This window comes from Grampus griseus (genome assembly GCF_964374135.1).
Source record: "Grampus griseus genome assembly, chromosome: 20".
In the NCBI taxonomy this organism is placed as follows: Eukaryota; Metazoa; Chordata; class Mammalia; order Artiodactyla; family Delphinidae; genus Grampus; species Grampus griseus.
In genome coordinates this window covers 53,270,291-53,290,178 of record NC_139014.1, presented here as the reverse complement: position 1 = coordinate 53,290,178, position 19,888 = coordinate 53,270,291, and the positions used below count along the sequence as shown (strand labels likewise).

The window sequence follows — 19,888 nt, the reverse complement described above, 5'->3', positions numbered from 1 at the left end:
TTTTTTTTTTTCAGTGTTTTTAATTCCAAACTCCAATGTGATCATCCCATACCTACTACCTAATCCCTCAAGAAAGACTTTTTTGTTTTGTTTTGCGTTTTTTTTTTTTTTTGAGGGGGGAGTGGGGGATGAGGGCAGCAGATGACTTAGGAGAGAGACAGCAGCGAGAAAGATCTTGGGTATGCTGGATGGTCTCGGCATTTCTCTAGGCAGGGAAAGGGAGTCAGGAACGAAGGTATCAATCCAAACACAGGTTTTTTTTCCCCCTTGGTCTCAAGGCTATGGCCACGTGCTGCAGGATGCCCTTGAGGAGTGTGGCAAGGACAAGTGCAGTGGCTCTGGGATCAATGCAGATGTAAAACAAAGCCTTGAGGAAAGGAGAAGGGCTGGGAGGAGATGCAGACTGGGTCAGTTTTGATTTGAGGTCTTTGGGTAAACAAGGAATTGGCTTTCAGAGCACTTGGGAGGTCTGGCTTCTTAGTCCCAGAGAGACAGACAGGGAGAGACCTAGCTTAGGTGGCTGGGCACTGACAGCTACCTGACCTAGGGGGCCCTTCCCTTAGCCCACACCTCAGTCCAAAGAGAAACAGTGAGAGGTGCAGGAACAGACAAAAGGGGGCTGGTGGGAAATGGCCGAGGTGGGGGTGGGGGGAAGAACTGCACTGACAGGCAGGCATTGGAGAGAAAAGCCTGAAGTTGGGATGAGGTCCCAACATAAACCCAAAAGTTGCTGAGGCTGGTAGAGAGGAAGATGAGAGCAAAGAGGACCCCCCTCTGTCCTCAATTAGATCCCACTAAACTCCCTTTCTTAGACATCTAAGAATGATCACGTTGGAGCAGTGAAACTTTGAAACTATCCAATTACTCAAAAGTAAGACTAAACCTAGGAGGGTGACGTATGATGTGTAGCTTGTGGAGGGCACCAGGGCTACCTATCTATACCCAGGGTGCTGAATATGAAGATTTCGACTATCTGTGGGATCAGGGGCTCGGCTGCCAGGGGCTCGGTGGGCCTTGCTCAGCACGGCCAGGCTCTGGTCTCGGAAGCAGGCCTGCGGGAAATCCCCGCTTAGGTAATCCACTGTCTGCACCAGGCTGTTCTGGCTTGCCACCGGCCCGCCCCCGGTCCCTGCCCGGTAGTGGGCCCCAGCCGCCGCGCAGTCGAGGGGTGCGCCCGCAGGCTGCCCACTGTGGAACGGCACGGCGAGGTCCTGAGACCCCGAGCTGTCGCTATTGGGAGTGGGCAGAATGTTGTTCCACAGGGGCTGGAAGTAGTGACCATTAGGGTAGGCCAGTGGGGCTGCCAGGCCGTTGACTGGTGGGGACGGGGTTGGCTTCTCCAGGGGTGGCTTCAGATGGAAAGCCTGCGCCATGCACAGTTCCTGCGGGTAGGCAGGGGCCTTGCCCACAAAGCCAGGCCCCGCCAACTCGCGTCCTGCCGCATGCTTGCCTGTCAGGCCAGGGGCCGGCGTCCCGCCGGCCTCACTGCACATCTGCTGTAGGTGGGCCAGCTGGTGCTGGTTCCAGGCGACTGGCTTGAGGTCGCTAGGGTAGCCAGTGGGGGCTCGAGAGATGCCCGTGGGCAGGTTGACAGGGCCCGCAGCGGGCAATGCGGCTGCGGCCGCGTGGGTGTGCTCCATGGGATTGACCACACATGAAGGCATTGGTGTGGGGACGCCGTGGGTCGACACCCGAGTGCTTGCATTGATGAGCAGACTGCGGCTAATGGGGCTGGGGTTGGCGATCTGGCCCTCACACACTGAGGTAGTGCTGATGCCTGCCCTCGTCTGGCAAAACTGGCTGATCTGGTGCACGATGCTGCTCAGGTCCGGGGGCTGGCTGTGCTGCAGGGTGGCCGCCATGGAAAGGGGGATAGTTGAGGTAGACACGGTCACATTCGGGGGGGCGTCTGAGTCTGGCATCTTCCGGCCTCCGTGCAGCAAGGGAGTGGGGAGGTGCTGGAGACCCTGGTGAGACAGGGCCTGAGGGTGGACCAAGCCCTGGGTTGGGGCCATGGGCTGAGGGTGGCCCAGGCCCTGAGGCTGCTGGAGGCTCTGAGGGTGGGACAGCGCCGGGGGTGGCGGGATACCCTGAGGGTGCTGCAGCGTCTGGGGAGGGGCATGGGCCAGGGTCTGTGCGTGCTGCAGGGCCTGCTGGCGGGCCAGAGCCTGGGCCTGGGGGTGGGCTAAAGTGCTGGGTGCCACAGTAGCATAGGGCGCCACTGGGGGGTTCATGATGGCCTCAGGGAGCAACCGGGCTCGGGTGCCGTCAAAGTCCTTGAGTATGCTTTTGGCTGGCACTTTGACAATGGCAAGCAGGCCTGCCTTGGTGGCAGCCTGAGTCGGGTAGGGGCTGTAGCGCTGGGCTGATGTGTCGAGGCCGTTCACAGTACGACGAACGTGTTTCCGCTGGGGAACCTTCACACTGTTGGGGAAGATTTTTATAGTCAGTGGGTTGTTTGCGACCTTCTTAGCATACGCGTCCAATTCGGCTGGGGTAGGATAGTGAGCAGTTCTCATTTTCTGTGTAGTGTCCCCTAGAGAGAGAAGGGGAAGGAGAGCAAAGAAGGAGACGGAGCTCATCAGTGCCAAGCCAACCAGCCCTTCTAGATTTCCCATTTGAGGGCCTGAGGGGCAGGGCGAACTAAGCTGTCATCTCTAGTCTTCCACTGAGACCCGGCCTCAGCCCCCACAAAAACAAGCACTGCTCACATTGAGTGAGTACTTCTAATGGACCAGGCCTCGTGCTGAGGACAGGCTGTCTCAACGAATCCTTGCTGCTGCTTTAGGACGCAGGTACTATCATGGTCCCACTTAACAAACGAGGTCACTGAAGATCAGAATAGCAGAGCAACTTGCAAAAGTATCTATCTTAGAGAGCCAGGACTTGGCCAATTCTCACATGGAATTCTCTCCAAGTTCCTACCAGCCCATCCTGGCCTGGGGGTTGAAGGTTCTAAGCAGAGCTGTTTGTCAGGGCCATTCAGTCCCTGCCCCATGACACCCTGAGGAAGAGGGTACCCAGAATGACTCCTCTACAGTCTGCAGTTGCCAGTGAGGCATCAACTTTCTCTCTGCCTTGGCAGCTGGGGCACCGTGCCGACTGGGTGGGCATCCTGGCGCAGCAGACAGGATGCTGCTTTTTCAGGGGCAGAGGAGTAAGCTGCCAACATCCCTTCCCCATCCCCAAGTCACAAGTTCACTTTTGTTTACAGCTTACTCTAAGCCTGACTGGGTGAAGATCAAAAGGCTTTATTTATTTCTTTGGGGGGGGGGGGTGACAATAATGACAGGGCAGCAGGGAGGGAACTGAGGAGAAAGGATTCAGAGAATCTTTAAGTCCTGAGAGCCAAAAATAGTCTGTATTCGGCCCTTGTGAGCTGTCACTTTCCAAAATGAAAGAGGAAAAACCTGCCTTCTTTGGAGACTGCGGAAACACCGCTCAATGGGCCTCATTAATGCTAACAGTCTCTTTGTTCCCATCTCCAGTTGCCTCCCATCAGGGGGCTCCAGCGGATGTCGTGCTTCCATCAAAAAGGAAAAGGAAAAGGAGAACAAGAGCTCTTTAAGGATGCCAGGCTCCTGGCAAGGGGTCTCTGCTCCCTTCTCCCTCTCTCTGGGGAGGGTCTCCCCTGAGTATACACAGAAGGTGCTTAATAAAGGCTTGCTGAGTAAGTACACAGACTGCCCAGAGCGGAAAAAAAAGGGGACTGGCTGGGAGCCTTGGCTCAGCTAGCTGATTCCCTCCCTACTTCCTCCCCTTCTAGGGGGCAGCCAGGGCAGACCAAGGACTGAGCTGGCCAAATGCCTGGCTTGTGGCCTCAGCTGGCTTGGCCCAGAGGAGACCCCATTCAAAGTCATGTCGCTGGGCATCAGCTGGAACAGAAGTAGTCTAGTGAGTGTGCTAGCAGGAAAAGGGCACATCTGCCTGCGCTAGGTGACGTTGCTGGTTGGCTGGCAGCAAGTGCTTAGAAACTGCTGCTCTGGGAAGCAAGGAAAGAAAGCTCAAGTCCAGGAGAGGCAGAGAGATCCGGACCCAGGCTCGACGAGGTAGAACTTAGCAAAAGGGTACGGAAAGGAAAAGGTTTGCTTTCAAGCACGGGCACATGCCTTGAACGCAGTAGGCACTCCCACATATTTAAGGCTCTGCTGTATTTACTGAGTACAGAATAGCTGCTCCATTCATAAACGAAATGTTTGTAAGATGACTGATTTGAAGAAGGACTGATTTAGAAGGATGAATGTGACAGTGACAACTGAAGGCAGGAAGCAGAGGGAGGCAGAGAGGCCTGGAAGTCTCCCACCTACTAGGTAGCACTAGCTGGCAAGGAGGTCAAAGCCTGGAGAACAGAGCTCTGCAGCTTCTTATAAGCCACTGACCCTTAATGGGCTTCAGTCTCGACAAAGTGGGGCCATTTGCTGACCGGTTTTACATTCTCCTGGACAAGAAGACACCAAAAAAGTCTGGGATCACTGAAAGATCTTCCCTAAACTCAAGGCGCCAGAATTCCATTAGAAGCTGCCCTGGTCAGCCACTGTACTCTTGTGTGACTGATCAAAAACATGCGACATTCCTAGCTCAGTGTCTTCCTTACCCAGAGCAAACGTGTATAAGTGCCTGGTAAGTGTACTGTCTGACTGAACAACTGGGACTCGGCTGAATAATGGGAGTCTGAAGCTGCTGGGTTTCAGTTCGGACAGGAAAGGAAGGTCCGCCCCTCCATGTTGGAAGAGCTTTCCTCCATGTTGATGGGCTTCTCTCTCTGAAAGTCAGGGAAGAGAGACTGGTACAGCGGCTTGTTGAATAATAGAGCTCCTTTGCTCCAAGTCAGTATCAACTCTAAGGCTGTTTTTTTCTAGCAGAGGCAGAGGTATTGATGGCTTGGCCTCAGTCAGAAGTATGGAGTGGGACACTACACCGATTAGTTCTCTCTGTCCTGCCTCCACTGATGTTGACAGTGGTGATGAGGTGAGGTGAGGGGTGGGAAGGGTGGACACAGGCTACAGTATGTTAAGGAAGAATCTCAAGGATGAGAGGAGCATATTGGACAAGAAAGAGGCCACATTCGGGGAATCCAACACCACCCACGTCATGTACCAGATTTCAGCCCAACCCTTAAAAAATAGCCAAGTTTTCCTCAGTACTTTATCTCAGTCCCCACAGAGGCACCCTGAAGCCTTTCTTTCTTCTGCATCATCTTCCTCTAAATGCACAGCCAACACGGATACTACAGCTCTGTAAACAACTTATTTAAATAGCTGGTACCAATGGTGTCATTAATCGAGGCATAAGGCGGTGTAGAGAACAGAGACTCTGTGGTTAGAGAAAAAGAGATCCAGATTCAAGCACTGGCTTTATTATCTGACTACTCAGTTTCTCTCTCAGTCATTCCTCATTTATAAACAGGGATGATACCTGCTGTCCTACCTCACAGAATTACTAAGATCAAGAGATCCAATGAATGGGAAATGCTCTGTGAACAGGAACTATGACTGTCGATAGTTACTATTCAAGGATAGCAGGTTTGGCTGAGTCTGCCCACAGACGGGACAAAGTAACCTGACCATGGAAGCCCTAACTGCAGTACCTCCTGGACTTGAGTCTGAGCATTACATGTAGTACAGAAAGCACTGTTGTCTATTCTAGGAACTGGGGGGATCTCCCTGAATCCAGGCTTCCCTGCAAGGACCTCCCTGTTTATCCTTCTGTTTTGAAGATCAAAAGACATGGGTGGCTTATGCAGCAGGAACCTCTAACCTGTGGAGAGACACAGGCAGTGTGTGTCAAATACAGGCTTTGGAGTCTGACCCAAGTGTGAGTTCTAGCCCAGTCACTGAATAGTAACAAGACATTGACAAACACTCTCATCCTGAAAAGAAAGATAAGAGAGTCCCCCATATGGAATTACTGAGGAATCAATGAGAACATGCATACAAATATTCAAGACAGTGCCTGGCATATGGTAAGCGCTCAACAAACGTTAGCTAATGTTTCTGATATTTCTCTGTAGTTTATCCAGTCACTGGGCCAATTCACCATTTCCAGGTCTTTCCACTAGGGGGCACATAAGCACACAGAGAAGTAGTAAAAAATTAATGTCGATACTTGCCCTAGGCCCCAAAACTCTACAATGAAAGAGGTCACAGTAACTGTCTAAAAGATGATTTGACGACCAGGGATCTTTGGTCATTTCAACCACTCTACCCAGAAATATTTACCAGGCCACCCTATCGATATACCTGTGAGCTGGAAAATTAGGAGCAGAGGCTTGGGGTTAATGAATAAAAAAATGTTCAAAAACACATTTTCTGGGGAATTTGGAGAAGATGGGTCAGAGGAAAATAGACTTTGCAAGTACAAAGTTCCAAAATGGCTGAGGTCTCTCAACGCAAGTGACATTATGGAATAACAATCGAGAAAAGTTCTAGGAGGGCATCCACCTAACCACAGCTGTGGTCTTCTACCAAGTGCAGGACCCACCCAGAGGCAAGATGTCCTTTAATCCAGCCTGAACTATGGCAAATTATACTTCTAGGTTGGAAAATGCATCACATCCTCCTATACATGTAGAAGAGGAAGGGGAGAAGAGAAAATGTTGGCGTTTCAAGGGAACAATCTTGTGATTCTGTACATAAGGCAGCTCAAGCCTGGGGAATAATTAGCCAGGTGACTGACAGTACTGGGCCAAGAAGCCACATATGCCCTCTCCTGGCCCCAGACCCATCTCCCCTGCCTTGAGCTGACTCTTACAACATAAAGTATACTAAGCTACACACTCTTGCACTGTTGGTGGGAATGTAAATTGATATAGCCACTATGGAGAACAGTATGGAGGTTCCTTAAAAAACTAAGAATAGAACTACCATAGGACCCAGAAACACCACTACTGGGCATATACCCTGAGAAAGCCATAATTCAAAAAGAGTCATGTACCACAATGTTCACTGCAGCACTATTTACAATAGCCAGGACACGGAAGCAACCTAAATGTCCATCAACAGGTGAATGGATAATGAAGACGTGGCACAGATATACAATGGAATATTACTCAGCCATAAAAAGAAACAAAATTGAGTTATTTGTAGTGAGGTGGATGGACCTAGAGTCTGCAATACAGAGTGAGGTAAGTCAGAAAGAGAAAAACAAGTACCGTATGCTAACACATATATATGGAATCTTAAAAAAAAAAAAAAAAGGTTCTGATGAACCTAGGGGCAGGACAGGAATAAAGATGCAGACATAGAGAATGGACTTGAGGACATGGGGAGAGGCAAGTGTAAGCTGAGACAAAGAGAGTGGCATGTACGTATATACACTACCAAACGTAAAATAGCTAGCTAGTGGGAAGCAGCTGCATCGCACAGGGAGATCAGCTCGGTGCTTTGTGACCACCTAGAGGGGTGGGATAAGGAGGGTGGGAGGGAGACGCAAGAGGGAGGGGATATGGGGATATATGTATACATATAGCTGATTCACTTTGTTATAAAGCAGAAACTAACATACCACTGTAAAGCAATTATACCCCAATAAAGATGTTAACAATAAAAAAAAACCAAACATATATTAAGCTATAAATATGAGTACCCCATCCCCTCACCAGATACGGAGTTCTGTGTTTTGAGCACCTTTTAGGACCCTCCCTAGGATGGGGGCAGGGAAAGGCTGAATAGCAGTTACAAAACTGGTTTTAAGGTCTCTACAGCTGATAGGCCTGGGCTCTGAGCAGCTCCTTGGCTGCTGGTTTCCAAAGGAGACAGCTTATACTCCATCTCACCTTAATGGTAAATGCTTAATGCGAAGAGCTAAGTCACAAGACAGGATTTTCTTCTTTTTTAAAGTTTTGGCTGCACTGTGTGGCCTGCAGGATCTTAGTTCCCCAACCAGGGATTGAACCCACGCCCCCTGCAGTTGGAAGCACAGACGGCCAGGAAAGTCCCAGGATTTTTTTTTCTTACACATTTTGGGAGAGGAAAGAAGAAAGTAAGTGGGCTTAAAAACACCACTGGGTTTTCTCCTCTGCAAAAGTTTAGGTGTAGTTAAGGAGAGCAACAAGAGAGTCAGAGGGATTCAAATACACTGTCCCCTAAACGGACAGGTAAGCCTGAAACCAGGGAAAAAGGATACCTCAATTCTTTTTTTTTTTTTTTTTTTTTTTGCAGTACGCAGGCCTCTCACTGTTGCGGCCTGGCCTCTCCCGTTGCGGAGCACAGGCTCCGGACGTGCAGGCTCAGCGGCCATGGTTCACGGGCCCAGCCACTCCGCAGCATGTGGGATCTTCCCGGACCGGGGCACGAACCCGTGTCCCCTGCATCGGCAGGCGGACCCTCAACCACTGCACCACCAGGGAAGCCCCATACCTCAATTCTTGAATAGAGATTTGGGACAGTGGTTGGCAGAGGCTACTTGGGGACTGCTTTGGCGAGAAGGGCGTGAAGGTTCGAAGTCAGCAACTAAGATAAAGCTGCCAACTTGCCTTTCTTCCCAAGCAGTTCAGCCCCTGACAGGACATCTCTGGGCGAAGCCATCAGAGTGCGCTAAGGAACCTAGAAGACAGACAGCGAGCTGCTCTTTGTTATCTTACTGCATGCTTCCGAGCACACTCCCTCCCCAGTTGTGTGCCTGGAAGTCTGGAACCAGTCACAATGCAGCGAGCATGCAGATTTGGGTGGCCAAGGAGCCCAGACAACTTTCTCACCCAATTATCCTTTAGTAAGAGAAAAGCTGGGGAGGAGCTGGGACAGCAGGGCCGGCCTATTGTGTCAAGCAGTTGCAGAAGGAAGACTGTCACCTTCAGCTTTGTCATGACGCAAGTTGGATTCACTGGCCAAATTCTAGAACTAGCCAGGCTCTGAGTCTTACTCTCCCTCAAAGAAAGGAAGTCAAGAGGCCAGACCATTTTTAACTTCTGAAGATGATCTCACAGAGCAGGGGGCGGCAAACTATAGCCTGCAAGCCAAAACCCAGCTGCTGTGCTTTTGTAGAAAGTTTTACTGGAGCATAGCCACGCTCATTTGTTTACATACTGTCTACGGTTGCCTGTGCCCTACGACAGCAGAAGTGAGTACGTGTAACAGAGACCATATGGGATGATCCACAAAGCCTAAAATATCTGCTATTTGACTCTTTACAGAAAAAGTTTGCCAACCTCTGTCATAAAGGATTCAGGTAAGGTGCTGAAGCTCCCTTTCTGTTGCAGGGTAAGCCTAGATGCCTCATTGATTTTCCCTTTTTACTCTGAAAGGAAAGTCTATTCCAAATTTAGGGCCATTTTCACACTTGAAGATGCCGTACATGGTAATAAGCCAGGAATAGACTCTTTTCCTTGCACATGATGTAGTACAGCGATGGAAGGTAGGAATCTGGGAAAATACAAAGTATAAAGCCCCAATTCCAGCCAATGTAAGACAGGAATCTAACAGTTCTCAAAAACTCCGTCTTATAGCAAGTATATTAACAGGAACACGCCCAGAGAGACTGAGCAAGCTACCTTCCTATCCGTTCTGGAGGCAAAAGCTTCTTTACTTGCTGTGAACTGAGGGCCACAGCTCAGAAGGCAGACAGCAAAGCCAAAGGGAACTGTCTATTTCCATGGCAGAGAGTGCTCAGAGAGCTCAAAACAACAGAACAGTGGATACAGTTTGTCTCAGAGATACAGTAAGTAATCTGGACTGTGAGTTTTCATTCAATTCCTCATGGGGGTTCAAATTGAAACACTTCTTTGATATATATATCCTGTAAAACTCCTTATAGCCTTATTGCTTAACAGATAGCTATCAGCAACAATTAAAATTAAGATGATACACACTGGGGAATTCTAGTATTTAAGAGGATTTCTCAGGACTTCCCCGGTGGTCCAGTGGTTAAGAATCCGCCTTCCAATGCAGGGGACACAGATTTGATCCCTGGTTGGGGGAACTAAGATTCCACATGCCACGAGACAACTAAGCCTGCATATTCTGGAGCCCGTGCACTGCAACTACTGAGCCCGCGCGTCACAACAAAGATCCTGTGTGCCGCAACAAAGATCCTGTGTGCTGCAGTGAAGACCTGACCCAGCCAAATAAACAGAATAACTAACTAAATTAATTAATTAAAAAAAAGAGGATCTCTCTGATCAGAGAAGTGTCTCACAATGTTGACAAGTTTTGCGGCTGCTTTCTTGATGTCTGTGCTGAAGAATATCTTGGAGGTACCAAAATTCATGGTCAGTGTACCCCAAATGTGCCTCTGGTATAGCTCAAATGTAGGGAAAAAATAAACGATCACATCCTTCACTGGGATCCAGATTACTTACATTTCTGAAGTCCAGTGTTCATCTGCGTGTGAGAAAGAAGCTGAAAGGACAGGTCACCTGGCCCTGGTAGACAGGCTAGCATGGCAGACCAGCATCAACACAACGTGAGGCAGTCACTCACACTGTAATGACAAAAAAACAAGGTCATGGAACACAAGGCAACTCACTCAAGGAAGATACCAGGGACATCGGATATGAGCAACAGTGGTCCAGGTTTAGACAGATAAACAATTTAATTAGTAGCATGTTGGTTGAAAATATATCTATGTCTTTATCTGTAGCACAATTTGCTCTCAACTATTACTACGGCTCAAATATTTCAGTCAGCGCAGATGCTTGGGTGGGGAAAATAAAAACTAGAAAATACCTATCCACACAAACAACTGAAGGTCTTTATGTTCACAAGCTATAGATGCATTCGCTTGGCATTTGCATTTCCTGTAGACTGCTCTCCGTACTGCTTTTGGATAAGCCCATGTGGCTGCCAGATAAACGGCATGCTGGCTTTCATCTGGGCCCCAGCTGAGGCAGGAGCACAAAGGCTAGGGCACAGTCTAACTGAGGTGAAGGAAAAGATGATTTCTCCCTGAAAACAGAACAATGTTCCTGAAGAGAGCTCGCCCTCATACCGTCTATTCTCAGCCTTGGCTGGCGGCTGGGGCAGTCAGACATTTCCAGAGACAGTACAGTATATGAGTTGCAAAGGCTCCCAAAGTCCAACTTATGACCCCAGTAATCTGAACTTACTTTGTTTTGGGGTTTTTTTTTTTTTGGCCACGCCCCATGGCTTGCCGGATCTTAGTTCGCAGACCAGGGAGTGAACCTGGGCCCTCAGCAGTGAGAGGGCGAAGTCCTAACTACTGGACGGCCAGGGAATTTCACCTGAACTTACTTTTAAAAAGAGGAAGGAACAAAGCATCCTAAGAGACAAATTAACTACTATTAAAACAAACTGTTTGTATGTTTCTAGGGATTCACCTTGTTATTGCCTTTCACACAATTAGACCCCCAGAACCCAAAAAAAAGAAAAAAATTGCTTTGCTCCCAGGGTAAATCAAGGAGGTGGTAGGCTGCCAGCAGCCCTCTTTGGGCAGGCAGTCCTGACATTGTATCAAGATGGCGTGGTTTCATCAGTGAAGTCTTCCAACAAGACTTACACAGCCAAAGCAAGCAGACACTGATGTAGCCTTCTGTAGGGAAGGAAGCCTTGTCAACAATGCAAGCTCCCTGTGTACCAAGGACCAAGCTTTTTCCCAAACAACTAGAATGTACTAAAACACATTAAATTCCTTTCCCATACTGCAAACCCCAGAAATCAAGGTAGCATATTAAGGCTTTAGATCACAACAAAAGAGGAATGGGGGAAAGCTCAAATGTTAAACAAAGACCACAAAACCTCTTTCTTTCCCTTAGAGGGCCCTCTCAAGTATGTGAAACTACCTTGTCACGATGAGTATCAGAGAGCTCCAGCTGGAAAGGCCAGGTAGCTGAAAAGATACTTTGTAAAAGAGGCTACTCAAACTGTGTCTAAGATAGCAAGTGCAGAAAGAACTGAAGAGTGAATGCCTCAATGAGAATGGAGCTGCCCCAGAGTTCTGGCACAGATTCAGTCTTTTCAGGTCTCTGGTGGGTGGGATGACAGTATGAACACACTGTGCCAACTGCAGTGCCTCAAGAAATAAAAAGTCTTCTGTTAGGGTCAAATGACTGAGGTACTGCTCACAACCCTTCCCTTGTGAATGCTGATCTCTATTTAATAAGCTCTCCCCTATGGTCCTAATATAGCTGAGGGCAAACTCTAAGGAAAGGAAGAGAATTAACAAATACTGGAGCCTAATATTGTGAAATGGACTGTGTGAGGGGCTTTAGTGATTTTTTCCTATTTATTTATTTAGGTATGTATGTATGTATGTCTGCCTGCACTGGGTCTTCGTTGCGGCTAGCAGGGGCTACTCTTCGTTGCAGTGTGCGGGCTTCTCATTGCAGTGGCTTCTCTTGTTGTGGAGCACGGGCCCCAGGAGTGTGGGCTTCAGTGGTTGTGGCTTGAGGGCTCTAGAGCGCAGGCTCAGTAGTTGTGGCGTACAGGCTTAGTTGCTCCGCGGCATGTGGAATCTTCCTGGACCAGGGCTCGAACCCATGTCCCCTTTGTTGGCAGGCAGATTCTTAACTACTGCGCCACCAGGGAAGTCCTAGTGATGTTTTCTTAATTAGGTCTCCCAACCTTTCTTGGAAGTAGGCAATAAGTTCACTTGTCATCTCATCATCTCTAGCCTGGATTACTACAATAGCCTTCCAAATGGTCTCTCTGTTCCACCCTTGCCCCATCACCCAATCTATTCTCCACATAGCAGCCAAAGTAATTTATTTTTTTAAATTGGAAATCATATCAGCTCAAAAATCTCCAATGACTTGCCATCTCACTTAGAATAAAATACAAAATCCTAACGTGGCCCACAAGGCCTTCCATGATCTGTTACATGATCACTACCTCTCTGACCTCATCCTCTAACCTCCCCTGCCCCCCTTGCTGATTCTACGAGCCAAGCACACCCCCACCTCCAGGCTTTGTAATTCACCTGGAAAGCTGAGATACTGTGACGATGGAGGTACAAAAAACACATTCATTCAGCTCTCTTGCAGATACACTCTCTCCCTGTACTTTCTGGAAGGAACCAATCTATGAATGATCACTGTAATCTGTGATATACCTAGTAGATCTTGATGCCTTGCAACCAAGAAGAGACGAGTGGAGGCTGTGGATCCTAAGAGCTGACTATAACATACTGCCCTTCAAGCCACAACTCTGGATTTCAAGAGGCAGAACAAGAGAGAATTAAGTCAGCTAAACTGTGGCAAAAGGCATTAATAGATTTACTGACAGCAAACAAAGGAACAAAAATAAGAGGTGAATTCTGTAAAGACTCCAGAAAGTCAGTTTTTAGTTTGCGCAGGAAGAAGTAAATGAATAAGAAAGACACCAGATCTTGGGACCCTCTATGATTATGTTCCCAACCAGAATCACCCAGCAAGTCTAGACTATTCTTGAGCTCTCACTGGCATTAACTGGGCTGCTAAGAGTACAGCCCTTAGTTTGTGAACCTTTCTTTAAGAGTTCTGCCATCCTTAATCTTCAAGCCCCCTGAGCAGTTTTACTGAAGTCAAGAATCAGATTCTGCCAGGGCAGGGAAGGCAGAGAATGTGGCAAGGTCACAAAGGGTATGATGAAACAGGAAGGAAGCAACTTCCTTCCACAGCCCATTCTAGAAAGCAGGGATGCATAGTATAAAGCACTCCTCTGGAGGCTCGACAGCTGAGCACAAGCCTTTTATTTAAAAACTTCAAACCACCCACACATTTTGATTACCATCTGGCTTTTTCTTAAACGTTAAATTCCAATACAATTTACAGCTGATATTTCCAGAAGCACAATTAGACCCAGAAATCAACATGAGCTCTACCTTCTCTGAAAGGGCCTCAAAATTCAAGTCCAGACTACTGAACAGAATCAACTAGTAACCTGGTGCTCAGACCAAATAAGCTGCAGATGCCACAGAGAAAGGAAAAAGATCTCCTTGGCAGAGCCTCTCTGGGCGCTCTCAGACAGCTTTCCCACCACCAGCTGGTCTGCTGCCTAAGCAGGGGGACGATGGTATTACCATGAGCACAGAACTAAGGTGTCCAGACTCTCCTGGGGCATTTGCACAAGTGCTAGCTTCTCCCAGACTACCTCTAATTAAGGAACAAAAAAACCCTGTCCCCACTGAGAAAATTCAAAAGGACTTTCACCCATGCCCCCCACCTCCCCCGCCCCACCGAGACTGACAGAGGTTTTATTAAGAGTTATGTTGTTACACTCTCTGCTTTCCTGGGTGGCATCTGATAAAGGACCATCTCTGCCTTAGGACAGGTTTGCCAGTAGGAAAACCTCCGCTGTCTGTACTGTTTGTCCCTGTTTATGCTTACGGTCACTGAAGGGTAGAAAAGGAGGAAAAGGAAGACTCCTCTTCATATTTTTTTTTTTTAGTGAGAAAAGGAAGGGAGAGAAAATAAAATGCTAGCAAAGGCGTTTTTACTTGGGGGCTGGGGGTGAAGCGATCTAGAGTAATCACCTCCCAGCACAGTCTCCCACTCACACCCTAGTGCCTTCCAGTACCCTTCTTTGCCAAGTCTCTCTCCTGCTTTCCTTTTCCTTCCCTTCAACCCCACCTTCAAAAAGAACCCCCCCCACCGCCGCCGCAAAAAAAAGGTTGACTAGCCCAATTTCTGATTCATGCTGTGGTTCAAAATTTTAAACCTGCCATTTATGGACTTTAATTAAAAAATGAAATTGAGAGCAGTGCCATCTCTGAAATACCAAGTAAAAAAGAGAAAATGTTATGCCCCATGTTATTTGACTCCACTTTATAAAATATACCCAACAGTGAAAATCCTAAGCACATGCATCTTAAGAGAATATGATTAACACTGAGAAGCTGCATTAATTAAAAGAGTCATCACTATCTCTGATTAATAAGCCTTCTCATCCATGAGGTAAAAGGCTTATCTAAAAAGACTACTTTTCAATAGTGGGGGTAGAAGTTTTATCCTACTGTTCCCCATTCTTTTACTCCTGGGGTCCAAGAAATTAGGTTAAAACCTAACGGAAATACTGCTCTGGCGAAAATAAACGGGGTCAAGGATGGCAAAAATTACATGTTTATCAAATCAGACTCTGCAGAATCAGTCATCTTATAGTCTGTGTCAATGAAATAATCTATTCAACCAGTAATTTTTGTCAGTCCAGGTAACTGTGAACTTCCAACTACCTTGTACTTTTCACTATTTACGCGATCTGAATAACATTCAGTCATTGCTCAAAGGCATCTTTCTTCTCTATCTTTAACTCAATAGGGGACTTAAAGTCACTTGTAATTGTAACCTCACAACTCTGGGCTGGGAGAAAGAGCAGGAGAGAAAGATGGATGTTCACTCTGGACTAACTTTGTTGAAAGCCCAGAACTATCCCTGCTGCAAACCATCTCCACATAGCTGAACACAGAGGCTCAAGGGGTTTGGAAACATTATTTCTTTTTTTAAAAATTTCTTTTTTTAAAAATATTTATTTATGGCTGCGTTGGGTCTTCATTGCTGCGCGTGGGCTTTTCTCTAGTTGTGGTGAGCGGGGGCTACTCTTCGTTGTGGTGTGCGGGCTTCTCATTGCAGTGGCTTCTCTTGTTGCGGAGCACGGGCTCTAGGTGCATGGGCTTCAGTAGTTGTAGTTCGTGGGCTCTAGAGTGCAGGCTCAGTAGTTGCGGCACACGGGCTTAGTTGCTCTGCAGCATGTGGGAACTTCCTGGACCAGGGCTTGAACCCGTGTCCCCTGAATTGGCAGGCGGATTCTCAACCACTGCGCCACCAGGGAAGCCCTGGAAACATTATTTCTAACTACCCTTTAGACCCATCACAACAGGTCCTGTTCCTATGCTGTTTCCCACCCCACCCTGGTCCCTAAAGGTGCTTTCTCTGCCAGTGCTTTCTTTAGCATGAATACTCTTTCCTAGATCCTCTTATTATTTATCTCATCTATGACCCACTGCTTTCTCCTGAATTTGTTATTCAGGTCCTAGGAAAGTATTTGCCCTGGCCATTCTAACCTTTCAACTCGAGTGTGAGCTTCCAAAGACTGTCTTTTATTTATCCTTCCAAGTAACAGGGTCAGGAATGAGATTATTCATGTAACAGATGTTTAATAAATATTATTGGCTCACATTCCAGAAGAATAGCAATACACTTTAATCCCAGGCTCTGGAATTTATCTGAATTTAGGTCCTTGAAACACATGGATAATACAAGTGCCAAAAAGTGTCCGTGCCTGTGTGTGCACAGGTGCCTTTACTCTGAGAGTGAGAGAGCAGAGGAGACAAAAACTGCCTAGGTACTTAAAAAAAAAAAAAAAGGCCCAGGTACTACTTTTGCATTGTATTGAAAAGTATCCTTTGGGACTTCCCTGGTAGTCCAGCGATTAAGACTCCATGCTTCCACTGCAGGGGGCCAAGTTCGATCCCTGGTCTGGGAATTAAGATCCCACATGCTGTGCGGCAAGGCCAAAAAGTAAAAAAAGAAAGAAAAAAAAACAGTATCCTTTGGCTTCTGTACTTTCATCCCCATTAGGTAGAAATCAGTGTTCCTAAAACTGTGAAATGCAGGCTGTGTTCATTGCAAGCCACTAAATCAGAATTTGCAGTTTTTCATTATCGTATGTAATAGCCTTCAGTTTCCTATCAGGGCTGTATCACTATAACTTAAGCTGAACAATTTTAGAAAGGTAGACTGACCTTTGTATTTAACCACATTCATAATCACAAGCAGAGCTCTCAAGCTGGGTAGAATTTTACTCATAAGTACCTGGGACTGTGCCCAGCAAGACAATGAGAATAACAACGAGAAGAAACCGCTTGCTTGAGATAATACACAAATATTGGATTTTTACCTTTTACAATTTCCTGTAGAAACTTGTATCAAATCAGAAAGTTTCTGATTATTACTCAGATTAAATATAATTTAACAAATAACCTATAATTATGTGGCAGTTTTTAATCTTCAAAGCCCACATCACACATGAGTCCATGAAAAGCTGCCAGAGAAGCACAGATCTCACATCCAGATGGGGAAACTGAGGCATCAGAGCTAAATCATTAAAAAAAAAAAAGTAAATCTGTAGGAAAGATATCAAAGTTGGGTGCAATTTTAAGACTCAGGGTGTCTAAAAAGTCCTTTAATAGGCCTTGACTGAGCCCAAAACAAGTCAGATCATAGACAGGTATTCATTCCGGTTAAAATGAAAAAGGCAGTTCCTCAGTATAGCTTCTGTAATTTTATAGATCAAAGACAACATGGAAAAAGAATGTGAAGAATTTAGCAGGCTGTTAAAAAACTTTGGCAAGAACGTGTTTAAAGAACATCTAAATGAGCTGCTTACTCACGCCCTTTCTCCTCCCCTCACCTGCACGGAGGCCACATTCTCTAGTGACTTCCTTGCCTCAGAATCACCTCGCCAGAGTAGGCCCCGTAACTCAGTCTAGAGTCTGGCTTTCAAGTTTGAAGGGTGACAGAAATTTAAGAGACTTAAGGTCATTTAGAAAGCCTGCTTCATTTTTTTTAAAATGTGTTTTATTGAAGTTGATTTACAAGGTTGTGTTAATTTCTGCTGTACAGCAAAATGATTCAGTTGTGTTAATTTCTGCTGTACAGCAAAATGATTCAGTTATACATATATATATACATTCTCTTTCATATTCTTTTCAGTAGAACCTTGTTGTGTATCCAGTCTATATTTAATAATAGTTTGCATCTGCTAATCCCAAACTCCCAGTCCATCCCTCCCGCACACACCCCCCCCCCGGCAACCACAAGTCTGTTCTCTACGTCTGTGAATCTGTTTCTATTTCGTAGATAAGTTCATTTGTGTCATATTTTAGATTCCACATATAAGTGACATCGTATGGTATTTGTCTTTCTTTCTTTTCTTTTTTTTTTTGGCCGAGCTGCATGGCTTGCAGGATCTCAATTCCCCAACTAGGGATCAAACCCAGGCCACGGCAGTGAAAGCCCAGAATCCTAACCACTAGGCCACCAGGGAACTCCCCTTGTCTTTCTCTTTCTGACTTACTTCACTTAGCATGATAATCTCTAGATTCATCCATGTTGCTGCAAACGGCATTATTTCACTCTTTTTTATAAGCCTGCTCCATTCTGAATACGTAACTACAAGACATTATTATTTATTTTACTAAATAAATTTATTTATTTATTTTAAAATTTTTGGCTGCATCAGGTCTTCGTTGCTGTGCACAGGCTTTCTCTAGTTGTGGTGAGCGAGGGTTTCTCATTGCAGTGCCTTCTCTTGTTTCGGAGCACGGCTCTAGGCGCGCAGGCTTCAGCAGTTGCAGCATGCGGGCTCAGTAGTTGTGGCTTGTGGGCTCTAGAGTGCAGGCTCAGTAGTTGTGGCGCATGGGCTTAGCTGCTCCGCGGCATGTGGGATCTTCCCAGACCAGGGCTCGAAACCATGTGCCCTGCATTGGCAGGCGGATTCTTAACCACTGCACCACCAGAGAAGTCCCTACAAGGTATTATTCTAAAACAAATCTAGATGAGAGTGTTTGGACCTGTGTGTGCTTCTGTTTCCTCACCCCGGTGCCAAGGTGTCTTCCTTATCTGGGTCTAAAGTGCCTAATCCAAAGTTCACTGCTGGGTTTAGAAATTTCAAGAGACATTTATAAACCCATATTTTTGCTATGTAATGAGTAACACTGATTTATACTGCCTAAGAGAGTAGTTTGTCAAAACTGCAGAGAATGGTTTTAATGAAATTTTGAAGAGGTGTTGAAGAGTTATGAATGGAAGCAGTGAAAGGAGACAGGATCCACAGCAACATCTGAATGCATGTGCGTGGACTGAAGACACAACTCCCACCAAAGTCGTTGGAGAAATATAAGCAAGTACTAAACATATAAAGAAATGGTGCAACTATCTAATATTTAAAGAAATGTAAATTAAATAGAATGACATTTTATTTTTTGATTAAAAATTGACAAACATGTTTGGAAGAAAATCTAGAACACACTGAGTCAAGGATACAGTGAAGAGTCACTAAAGTGAGATGTTAAATTGACACATTCTTTCTAGAAATAAATATGAAGTTTTTAAAATATTCATACTCCTGATATGGTAACTACACTTCTAAAGTCTAACTTAAGGAACTAATCAGAAATGTAAACAAAGGGCTTCCCTGGTGGCGCAGTGGTTAAGAATCCGCCTGCCAATGCACAGGACACGGGTTCGAGCCCTGACCCGGGAAGGTCCCACATGCCGCGGAGCAACTAAGCCCCATGCGCCACAACTACTGAGCCTGTGCTCTAGAGCCCTCGAGCCACAACTACTGAAGCCCGTGTGCCTAGAGCCCATGCTCTGCAACAAGAGAAGCCACCGCAATGAGAAGCCTGCGCACCGCAACGAAGAGTAGCGCCCGCTCACCACAACTAGAGAAAGCCCATGTGCAGCAACGAAGACCCAACACAGCCAAAAATAAATAAATAAAATAAATTTATTTAAAAAAAAGAAGAAATGTAAACAAAGATTTCCATACAACTCTCTTCACTGTAGTATGGTTCATAATTGTGCAAAAACTCCAACAATCTAAATGTCCAAAAGTAAGGAAATCGTTATATAAATTATGGGCTATTCATCTATTAAAATTAGTATGAGCCTCCCAAATTAAAAAATATATATTGTTAAAAAATATCTAAGGACAAAAAAATGCTTATAAGATAAATGCTGGGTTAAAAAAGTATGTGTGTGTGTGTGTATATATATATATATATGTATATGGTGTAATAATAATTTTGTAAAATTTATTATATATACATAAAAATTATGAAGTCATTTGTATTTCAGCATTAAATGCATTACAGCACTTTGTGGGGATAAATTCTCATTCCTGGACTATCTAGTTCAGGATAACATTCTACTTAGCTTTCATTTCTTGAATATAAAACGAACAGAGCCAAGGAAGTAACTTAGGAAAAAACTGGCTGGCAAGGGCAGTCATTTTCTCAT

General features: G+C 46.1%; 1 protein-coding gene across 2 annotated transcripts in view; it reads right to left on the bottom strand.

Annotated features, from left to right (window-relative positions):
- The window catches only part of FAM222B (family with sequence similarity 222 member B), a 63,217-nt gene continuing 43,329 nt past the window's right edge, over nucleotides 1–19,888 (bottom strand). Inside the window, exons 2-3 of one of the 2 annotated variants that reach the window (XM_082679559.1) lie at nucleotides 10,295–10,416; nucleotides 1–2,536 (exon numbers count right to left, since the gene is read on the bottom strand). In XM_082679559.1, the coding sequence (XP_082535685.1) occupies nucleotides 933–2,536; nucleotides 10,295–10,376 (1,686 nt within the window). In that variant the 5' untranslated portion in view covers nucleotides 10,377–10,416 and the 3' untranslated portion in view covers nucleotides 1–932. Of the gene's footprint in view, nucleotides 2,537–10,294; nucleotides 10,417–19,888 lie in introns of those variants that run through there. The other variant, XM_082679560.1, reaches the window with a different exon arrangement.